The sequence below is a fragment of the Benincasa hispida genome, chromosome 8 (assembly GCF_027475165.1).
Source record: "Benincasa hispida cultivar pf3 chromosome 8, pf3_genome.v1.1, whole genome shotgun sequence".
Taxonomy (NCBI): domain Eukaryota; kingdom Viridiplantae; phylum Streptophyta; class Magnoliopsida; order Cucurbitales; family Cucurbitaceae; genus Benincasa; species Benincasa hispida.
In genome coordinates this window covers 33605445-33617181 of record NC_143485.1, presented here as the reverse complement: position 1 = coordinate 33617181, position 11737 = coordinate 33605445, and the positions used below count along the sequence as shown (strand labels likewise).

The following is an 11737-nucleotide window of genomic DNA, read 5'->3' as shown; positions in this document are numbered from 1 at the left end:
CATTAGGGGAGGAAAGGCAGAATTCGACTAGGAAGAAAGGGTGTTTTTGGAAGGTCGGTTCTTCCAATTTACCCTTGTAAATCATTAAATTTTTAAATGAAATGTAAGAGGAAGGAGTGAAGAACAAATCCTAGGGCTGCCATGAAGATTTGAGGCCAGAAAAGTTGAGAAATCGTGAAGAAATCAAAGGTTGTCAAAAAAAGGGCAAATAAGAGAATATTGATTTAAATGGCAGCTTTGGCCCTTTTTAGTGGGATTTAAAGCTCGAAATTTAAAGGTTAGTCTGTTCTAAGGTCTCTCTTGAGTTCTATAAAAAAAAATTTGAAGCGATTGTGGCCGAATATTATGAAATAAAGTCTAAAAATATGTTGGAAAAACAGGAGAAAAACAGAGCAGGGCGGTCGCCCAACCTACCACCAACTCGCCCAATTGCACCCCCACGCATGCACACATGCCCATCCCACGCATGCCAGGCGCGCACAATCTCACACGTACATACTCGTGCATGCACGTCCACACCCTACCGCATGCCAACGCCCATCTGTGTGTCCTCTGGCTTGTTTCGCACCCCCCAACGTGCCCCACCACGCGACTGCCACACACCCACGCCTGTTGTCGCATTTCCACAAGCCCAGCCAAGTGCCCATGGCCATTTTCGACACCCATTGACATGTTTTTTGCCATTTGGTGTGTTGGTGAGTATTTTTTAAGCCCAAGTAGAATTTTCTTGATATTTAGCCCTAAAATAAATAATTTCGAGCACTAAAGTGATTTTTGAGTTTTTCTGGGTACTTTAAGGAAAATGTTCTTAAAGTGCATAATGTAATGATTTAGAGCTTAAATCGTGTTTGATTGGTGTTATGGAATCACAAAGGGTTTTTAGGGTTATTTTGACCTCATGTAAGTGTCTAGTAACCCTAGGATCTTGTTTCAGGTCAAATTGAGATTGGAAAGGTTTGTATATCAAGGAATTTTTGCCCGTGATTGTGAGTGGTTTTATTTTAAGTATTTTATATAAAAAGTATATAAGTATAATAGTATGTTATGATTTGCAAAATGTGTTGGCATGATTTGTTTACTTGTTCACGATTACAAAAATGCTTTGAATAATGACTTTTAAGTTATCGTTGATTTGATATCAACTGGATTTATATGTGGCTTGGAACCTAATTTTATTTTACCGTGATATGTATGGTTTTATAAGTAGGCTTGTGATGGTGGACTTGATGAGAAATGAAAATTCAATATGAGCTAATCTTGTATCCGCGAGATGGTTGTCTTATGCTTCTTGAATATGTGTTGGTAGCGCCATCTAGGCAATCAAGGGGCGACAGGTTTGAATGTGGCCAGAGTATACCGAAAAGTTTAGAGGAACGTACTAAAGTTTAGGGACTAAATGTTGGGATTGGTGTCCTAATTCTCTCGGAGTCTCGTTGTTTTATAAAGATACACATTGTTCAATGAATAAAATAAGTGTTATTTAATTCTGACATTTACTCATATCCAATAAACAAAGCTTCTTGGTTATCTTATGTGAACTTAAGCATGTATATGTGATATACAAGTGGATCATGCCTTAAGTGATAACCTAAATTGGTCTTTAGTATAAGGATTAAGGTAGGATACCTGATCATGGTGACATTACGGATACGGCCCGCTTTGTAGAGGTTTTCAAGTATTGTAAACTACTATAGATGATAGATCCTGACCATTCATGTGGAGACGTGAAGCGGGGGTGTCCTATACAAAGAGTTTGTATAAGATATAGACCACGAGATGACTAGACTCTGTATATAATGTCATTGATACTAGAGACTTGCATCTCACCTAAACGACCATAGGTGACACGACCTCAATCCTGAGTGTTTTGGGAACTTCTGCCTTTCAAGGCGGTCCTTTGATTAGTATGGGTGAGAGTGGCCAGATTGCCAACTCAACATGCCATCCTTTTTGGGGACTTGTCTGATCTGGGAGCTAGGAATTCAATCCAAAAGATGGAATTCACTTCTTTCCTGAAGCAGGGATAAGTAAAGAGATTGCTCCCTTAAGGGCTGATTCCGGGGCTTGAGCATAGTGGCCACAGCTTCTCTTTGGAAGAGAAGACTCAGTCATAGTAGGACTATGATTTATGTTCATTAGAGGAATCAGTGGTACTTAAATAGACAGATGTAACTACAGGGGCATAACGGTTATTGGCCCATTTATACTTACGAGGAATCTGTGAAGGGTTGTCGCACTGCTCATTGGTTAAGATGGACACATAATATATCTGTAGTAAGGAGAGTTCAGCTGTCGATCTTTAGTGGAGTGCCTGGCAATTAATGGATGGTGGATCCGTGACTAAATAGTTTAGTCAATTATTCATGTACCATTGAAGCTTCGGAGCTACAGGTCCATGAGATCTCCTTGGTAGCTTGGATTCAGTTGAGGATCAGTTCTTGGTTTGATTTGAAATGTTCAAATTGACAAGAGGTATTTTGATTATATATGATATAATCGGTATGATGTATAAGATACATCTAGTGGAGGATTGATGTAAATGAGATTTACATTAAGTACCATAGAATAGAAAAAGAACTATGGTTTATATGTTTCATGAGATGAAATATTAAAACTATAGGTTATAAATATAGTATGATAAGTTGGTTATCATTTATGTTTATAATAATATTAATTATTGGATAATTAATTCTTTTTTCTTTTAAATAACCAAAGTAGTGGGTGGTTATTGGATCATAGTAACCGTGAGTTTAAAAGAAAAATGGTTTCCTATTTTGAAAAAGGGTTTTTTCACAAACAAAAGATTGAAAAATGTTTTGAGTGTTTTCTTTCGGCGCAAAGCAACTCACGGGTCGTCAAGTAAATACAGATTTACTAAACGACGGTTGAGCTAGCTAAACGATCGTGCAGTGTGAGCTAAACGATCATGTAGTATTTACTAAATGATCGCATAGCTTTGTAGAAGATCGCTATCCCAAGGTAAACGATCGTGTAGTGTCTGTAGGCGACAGACCAAGCTAACCAATGAGCTAAATGATCGCATAGCTTTTGATAGATGATCGCATAGCCTTATCTAAACGATTGGGCATCGACCCATTCGATAGGTCTCCACCATCTCCCACTTGCCCAGTCGTGTACGCGATCGTTGTTTCCTTCGTTCATCTGCCTCATACCAAGTTTGAATAGAGCCCACCCTCTGGATTCTTTCATCGAGAATACCGAGGTCGCCTTGTTGGTGGTGTCAGACTCAACTTGACACCATCGAGGTTTGCTAGAGGCCGTTCGTGGTGTTGTCGAGGCCATTCGTGTTGCGGAGTTGTTAGTGACCAAGGAGATCGTTGAGGACGAGTGCGAAGTGTTCGTGCAGTGTTACGGTCGTGTAGATCGGGTGTTCGTGGTTGCTGTTGTTTGAGCGATCAGAGTGCGCAACGGAGCGTGGAGACGTTTCTGCCTATGTGCGTAGAGTTTGCTTTCTATGCATTTGTATTGTTCATGCTGTAATTTCTGCATTTGATTTGCATAATCGTTTGTATTCAAGTCGACTATAAATATTAAGTTAATTCATGATTGTAATTTGGAATAGTCTTATTCCGTTGCTCATGGAAATCTCGCTTCCGATTTTCTTCACTAAATTGTTACGAAATTGAAAGTATAAGACTAAATCATTAGAAACCAAAGTTCATGGGACTAAATTGTTACTTTCATGATAGTTTAGGGATCAAATTATTTTTTAGCATTAGTTTTCTATAAGTTTATAGTATATTTCATAGTTTAGTTGAAAGCTATATATCATCAACAGTTCACATTCTTTGGTTGGGCAAGATCATCTAGGGCAAAGTGTGTCAATGTAAGTTTGGGAAGATGTAATTTTCCTTCCCTCACTTTACACTCAACTAAATTGGATCTCTTCATTAGTTATATGATATTGCGACCAAGTATTACTCTCAATTCGTATGTTTTTATGTAATAGTTTTCAAATTCTATATTTCGATTGATGTTGTTGCTTTACGATTACATGTTTCTCACATACGTTTTTTGAATAAAGTATTATCTTTCGAGAATAATTATAAACGCACGGAATAAAAGATAATTTGAAAGGAGCCCTTTCACTTTCACATACATAAAAAATACATTATCAAGAATGGCTTTTCAACCTAATCATCACATCTATATCACATAACTTACACACTTGTATTTTAGGAGAAAAAAAGAAGCCGATCTTCACATGACAATGAACAAGACAAACAACAACGGAGAAAGAACACAAATCAGCTTTCATCGTCCAACATGAGGAAACCTTGGAATGCTTTGTTCATTCCTAAAAAAGTTGTCAGGATCAACCTTGGTCTTGATCTTCACCAACCTCTCAAAGTTACCTTCAAAATATTTAATTCCATAAACTCTTCCTTCATAGTAACTGTTCTTGCCATTGTGGTTTACACCAATATCAAGATCTCTATAGTTCAAAAAGGCAGTTCTTGGATTTTTTGACACAAATGGTGTCATAAATTTGTAAAGTTTCCTTGTTAAGTCAATAAAATGTTTGGCTTCTTGGGTTCCTTCTTCATCCCAATTTGTTGCATATTGAATTTTCCACAAGTTTCCAGCTCTATGAGGAAATGGAGTTGCATTTGATGGGATTTCAGCCATTCTTCCACCATAAGGATTGAATGTCAACATGGGTTTTTCAAGTTCTATCATTTTCTTCCATATTTTGTTGAGTCCTTCCTTTGGAATTGGGGTTTTCACATAATCTGACTTTCTTTTTAGATGTGTCAGTACTTGTGGGGTTCTGGATAGTAGGGCATCCACTGATGTGCCTGTGGTCACAAATCAATTTCAATGAGGGGTAACTTTAGTTAGGGTTTGTCTTTTTGTAGATATCTTTTTCTTTCAAAAATTAGGGTTAGAATTATATTTTCTAAAAAGTGTTTTAATTAATGCATGCCTTTGTAATTCGGTTTAGTATAAAGAATGAACTAATATATTCAAGTTTGTATTTAAAACACTATAATCGACCACGATAGAATATTGAGAGATTTGAGAAGGATAGTGTGAGGGTATTTTTGTCATTTCAATATATTATGAAAACTTGAGAGAGATTCATATAATCAAAATTACGATAAAAAATTGAATTTTTAAAATTTGATTCCAACACTCAAAACGACCTTTTTTTCTCAAACTCATTTTATTAAAGAAAAATTTGATTCCAACATTCAAAACGACTTTTTGGTAGATGTTTCTTTTCCTTACTTTATCCCTCAATCCCAAAACTTCACGCCTTAGGTGATTATTTTGTTTTTTATTTTTATTTTTTAAAATTAAGTCTATGAACATATTCTCACTTCCAAATTTTTTTATTTGTTATCTATTTTTCACCGATTGTTTAAAAAATTAAGTCAAATTTTGAGAACTAAAAAAAATGTAAGTTTCAAAAAGTTATTTTTGTTTTTGGAATTTGACTAAAAATTCAATCATTGTATTTATGAAAGATGCATATTATTATAAGAAATATGGATGAAATAAGTTTAATTTTAAAAGACAAAAAACAAAAAATCAAATGGTTACCAAATGAGGTCTTAGTTATAATTATTTTATTTTTTAAATTTATTCTTATTTATTTTTTTTGTTTTTTTTTATTTTTTTATAACATGGTGTGTTTTTCTTTTTTTTTTTTTAAAAAAAAAACCTTTAAATCCTCAGTCAAATTTCAAAAGAATTTTTTTTTTTTTTTTAGTTCCGTAAAAAGTTGACTTTGTTAACACATTTTTTTAGAATTTTTTTTAAAAAATCTAAAGGTGAGTGTAGTATTTGTGAGGTTATTTTTTTAAAAAAACTAAAAACTCAAATCAAATAATTATTAAAACGGGTATTATCCTTAACATTTGAAAATTTAAATACATATTTGAATTATTTTAAATTTTAAACCAAGAGAAAGAACAACAAAAAATATTTATATTTCTAATTAAAAAAATTATCTAGCTTAATTCGTATCATGTCTAATATTTTATTTTGGAGATGTTTTAGAAAGCCTTATCCAAATAAGTAATTTGTACTGAGAGTAAAAAGAATGTTTACCTAGTGGGAAATTTGTCCAAAAGAGGACAGATTGAAGCCAACTCATTTCAAGGCAATCAGATTTCTTCAAACCAAGTTTAGGGAAGCTCTTTTTGATGACAGACAAAAGCCTCTCGGAATCTCCTAGGAACATCGCTAGAAACGTCGCTCTTAGTGTCTTCTTTCCCTTCTCTGTTCCATTAATAACATCAAACGTTACTCTTATGAACAAATCATTGTCAATCACATGTGCCACACGCTGCCACTCATCTACTATCTCCGTCAAATCATTTTGTTCCAACGTTCTTTGTACTCGGAACACGGTCACCGTCTCCGGCACACGAACCATTCGGATTTTGTACGCTACAACGACACCAAAACTCGATCCTCCACCGCCTATGATGGCCCAAAATAGATCCTCTCCCATTGCTTTTCGGTCCAGAAGCTTCCCGTTGACGTCGACTATCTTCGCATCGATGATTTGATCCACTGACAGGCCGTATTTCCTCATCATGTTACCGTACCCACCACCACCAAAGTGACCGCCGACGCCCACTGTGGGGCACACTCCGGCGGGGAAGCCGTAGAACTTATTTTTTTCTGCAATTCTATAGTATACTTCCCCTAAAGTTGCTCCAGTTTGGACCTGGTAAAAATATGAATAAATGATTAATGTAGGCAATCAAATTTTAATAATAATTTACAACAATTTAATACTCTTCCATTACGTTATTTCTTTTTCAATTAATATTAATAATAATATTACGTATAGATGTGTGTATTAATTTTGAAGATGATGAATGGAGAGAAAATGTCTAGAATAAAAATAAATAATTTAATATACCCAAGCCGTCTTTGTTTTGACATCGACCGTGATGTCTCGGAGGTTAAACATATCGAGTATGAAGAAAGGGAGGACATCGGAGACGTAAGAAACGCCCTCGTAATCATGGCCGCCACTACGAATCTTCATTTGAAGATCATGGATTCGAGCACATAGAATTGCAACTTTAACGTGAGATTCATGGAGAGCCGTGAGAATGAGGAATGGCTTAGGAGTTGTGGAGGTGTTGAATCGCAAGTTCCGAATGTAAGTCTCAAGAACAGAAGAAAATGAAACATTATTTGGGGTAAAGATCGCCGGAGCAATAGGGTACGACGGTGGAGAGTGCCGGAGAAGACATTGAAAGAAATTTTCAGGTGCTGAAGTTGCTGAAGAAAAAAAGACAAGATATGAAAATGATAAGAGCAAAATTGAAGATCTTAGAATTTCCATTTTAGTATTTTTTTTTTTTTTTTTTTTGGACCTTTTGATGGGAAGATGGATTTGTAGCTTAAAAGGGAGTTATATTTATAATGACACCAAGTTTATGGTGACAAACAAGATTATTATGCAATTTTGTAGACATTTTGACCTAGAAAATCCAAGTCAAAATAAAATGCTAATGATGATGATAATAATGTATATAAAATGGTATACCATATGTTTAATCTTATCGGTACAAAATTTCAACATTACCGGTGGTTGAATTCAAATGAATGAGGAGTTTCTGATTGATGGGATTGGTTTTCTTTTTATTATTATTTTATTGAAAATTCAAACTTTGTCAATGATGTCATTTCTTTTTATCTATGACATGTATGGAAAAATAAAAAAAGATCTCATTCATTTACATCGTCAATAATGCTAAATTGTCATTATAATGTCAATAATGCATCTCTAAGATGTTTGTTTGATTACAAATTTGTTTAATAGACGTGAGAGAAGACATGTATTTAATGACCTAAATTACCTTAAAAAAAAAAAAAATAAAGTTTCCGTAAAGATTTTGTGTCAATTTAGCTATTCTAATGTTGGCATCAAATGTGAAGTTTTTGTTAAATTATCTATAAAAAAAATCAATGATAACTAATAGTCGATCTAGAACTTCATGTTAGAGAGATATGATTTCGTATAAGATTATATAATATATCCTAAATGTTAAAAGTTAGATTATATATATTTTACCATCATCTATTTTCTTTTTCTTTTCATTTAATTTTACATCCTTTTTGTCATTAGATATTTTAATAAATCTTATCCCATTTTTTAAAAAATTAACGTATTATCGTATCCTATCGTATCCATATCTCGTATATGTATTTTATAGGTTTTGAGTTAGGTTTATTTCGAATCTACCAAAAAGAGAAAAAAAAAATCACCAACTTGTTTTCAGGAAAAACGATGAAGGTCAACATTTTCAACAATTTTATTATACCTTTCGCTACTTAGATTTGAACATCGATATGATTTTTGTCCTATTTTATTTTTTTTATTTTTTTTATTTTTTGGAAAAGATTTCTGTCCTACTTAAAGTAACGATAATGTTAATGTACAAGGAAAAAAAAATATTATCATTTTCATATATATATATATATATATATCGAAAAGGACGTCTATCGAAAAGGACCATTTTCTTCTTAGGTTTACAATTGTCACGCCACCCAATTAATATCTTGGGAACATAGAAGTGTTTTTTTTTTTTTCCCTTTTTAAACAAACATAACTTCCAATTACTTGCCGTTTAGAATTTGTTGTTTTTTAAGTAGGTAAGATCTTCAACTAAAATTTAAATAAATTCAATGTCAATAAAAATAGTGTATTTCATAACTGCTAAATTAAGAATATTAATACATGATGATATCCTCAAACAAAGTTGGATTCTTTTTTAATATTTATATCGAAGGAAAAGGTAAAGTTTCTTCATTGATGATTTTGGAGAAAAGAAAAAAGAAATATTGTGATTGAGAAGTTGACAACAAGAAAATTATTTTTAGGACAAAACAGGGAAGAGAAAGGGCCAACAAGAAAATTATAATGTCACGGATAATTATTTTTAATTAGAACAAAAGACACGGATAATTATTTTTAGGAAGTTCAAAATTTAAAATTTAAATTTTCACATATATGGTTTTATTTTCATGAAAAATCTTTTGGAAAAAGTTACTGAATAGACAAAAAAACAAAAAAAAAACAAAAAAAAAACAAAAAAACAAAAAGTAAAACATAAGAGTAGCTTGGGTGCTGAATTGAGATATAATGTCTGTATATAAAGTTTATACGTTTGTGTTTGGGGTGTATAATTATTTTGTCTAAGTTCATATGTCAGTATTTTAGGTGCGAAGTTGAGTTTGTATGCCTGGAGTACCTGGAGCAATTTTTTGAATTATAAATAATCTACTTTTATTTTAAAATTTTTTATTCAATAATTCTATCCATATTTGTGTGAATAAAATATAAATTGCAGTTTTTTTCCTTTTATTTCTTAGAAGGTGTTTGATAAATGGGTATAAGTTATTGGGTTGGGTGAGTATTTATTACCTATGTTTGTTAAGCCCATAAAGAAAAATTATGAGTTATTAAAACCACATTTTTTACCCACTCAAAACTAATCCTAAAAATCAGTGATATTTTCATTTTCTTCTCTTTTCCCTCATCTTCACCATTTGGATTCTCCCAGATCTTTTTTTTTTTTTTTATCGTCAAACCTTTGGAACGTCACTTTACAAAAATTTGATAGGATGATTCTTATGTTATGTTCTATCTGAAGCTCTCATTGTGTTATATTATAAGTATAAAAAAGAACACATATTTTGTGATTTTTTTTTAAATGGCCACATGTTCGGTCGTTTCATATTTTTTTTATGATCTTATGAAAAATGTTACTGTATTACATCACATTCTCACTATTATAATCAAATGAAAGGTAATTATCTTATGTACAATTTCATTTTCAAATATACTATCCATATTATATAAAAATAAACGGTATGATATGTGAAATAATAATGTTAAGTTAGCAAGATTCAATATATATACATACAATATACCAATTAGTAATTGGGATAATTACCTTCAATATATATACATACAATATACAATATATATACATACAATATACCAATTAATTGTGCAACAATATGAAATGTGTTTTGTTCGTATGTTTTACATATTGAAGATAATCAGAATTATTACAGTTTTTGAAAAGAATACATGAAAAATAATCTATTATGTTCTACAAATTGAGAAAAAAAAAATGAGGTTGTCCAATTTATGTCATAAATGATTTGAGAAAATACGTGTATATTTGAAAATTAATCACCAATAGCAAAACATAAAACTAAAAAATAAAATAATGAAATAAAAAACAGATAGAAAAAAATAGAACTAATTTCATTCACAAAAAGCTGCATCAGATTCCCAACTCAACTCAACTCAACTCTACACAATAAACATTGACAATAATTACCAACTCAACTCAACTCTACAAACAAACACAGACAATTAATAATTACCAACTCAACTCTCTACTTATATCACCCATCAAACACATCCTTAATGTTTTTCTTTCTTTCTTCCTTCCTTCCTTTCTTCTTTTCTTTTTCTTTTTCTTTTTCTTTTTACAATGAACAACATTTGACGCATTCCATTTCTTTCTGTGTTTTCAACTACATATATTTATCCAAATATTTTTAACATTAATTTGATATATGAATCCAATTAATTATAAATATATTTTATAATTTTCTACATATAAATTTTACATTTAACATAGGGGAAGAAAGCTATGGCTGTCCAAGGATTAGAAAAGAAAAAAAAAAGAATCAACGTGCATCATCAGCTGGACGTGTGAACTCATGATTTTACCCTTACAATGCCAAAGGTGACAATTCTAGCCTAACCCACCATTTAACTGCTTCAGTATTTGATTGGTTGGTAATTTGTACTCCTAATGCTATGTATTTTTCTAGTTCGGGTACATTTAGGCCACGTTTATATCGATTGAAAAGTAATCCATCAATAGTAATATAAAATGTAGACCCCAATTGATTACTTTTATTGTTGTTTACATGTTTTTATAATCGTATTGAGATGTGGAACCCGCTTGAAATTTGTAATTAAATTGTGTAATTTGATTGAAAAATAAAAGGTGTTCAATCTGATTGCGGTTAAAAATTACGTGGGACCCATTACCTTTACTGTTACCCTTATCATTACTGCTACGGATATTGTTACTGTAATAGTATGAAAATTGTCAATTTGCCACATTTATTGTTACTTTTATCATTACAATTATTGTTATTGTTATCATTATCGTTATCGTTAACATTACCATTTGTGTAAAAAAGTAAAGGTAACGGTAATGATAATAATAAAATGTGATAAATTCATAATTCTAAATAAACGTGATCAAAAGCAATCCAATTGTATTTGCGATTCAAGCCTCTTATGATTTATTACACCAAATTTTATTATGATTTGGTAAACGTGGCCTTAGATTAAAACACTCACCACATTTGTTTTAAAATTAATTGGCCTTAGATTTTTTTAGATAACTTTTATGTTCTAAATTTTAATTAAAGTATACCGTGAAGTGTTTTTAAAATAATAAAAGTATAATTACTCTAATGCTTCCCTCCAAATTTTTTAAGTGTATATATAATCTCTTAGGTCTCGTTTGTTTCACAAGGTTTCTCATGAAATTCTAGACAAACACATTTGATATTCTTGTTTGTTTTACAAAATTCCACTATTTAAAACTTAGGATATTATTATCTAAAAAAATTTTAAACCTATATGACATGGGTTTTTTAATACCTTGCAAAAGTATGAGATTTTTATGTCTGGGAGATGAACAGT

The 11737-nt window shown here is 31.8% G+C and overlaps 1 protein-coding gene across 1 annotated transcript; it reads right to left on the bottom strand.

The window, feature by feature from the left end:
* Nucleotides 1-4080: 4080 nt before the first annotated feature.
* Nucleotides 4081-7498, bottom strand: LOC120083412 (berberine bridge enzyme-like 8). Its single transcript, XM_039039165.2, has 3 exons — nt 6902-7498; nt 6079-6703; nt 4081-4820 (listed from the first exon to the last, which is right to left on the bottom strand). Exons 1-3 carry the CDS (start codon nt 7331-7333, stop codon nt 4276-4278), a joined length of 1602 nt encoding a protein of 533 aa, XP_038895093.1. The 5' UTR covers nt 7334-7498; the 3' UTR covers nt 4081-4275.
* Nucleotides 7499-11737: the final 4239 nt, after the last annotated feature.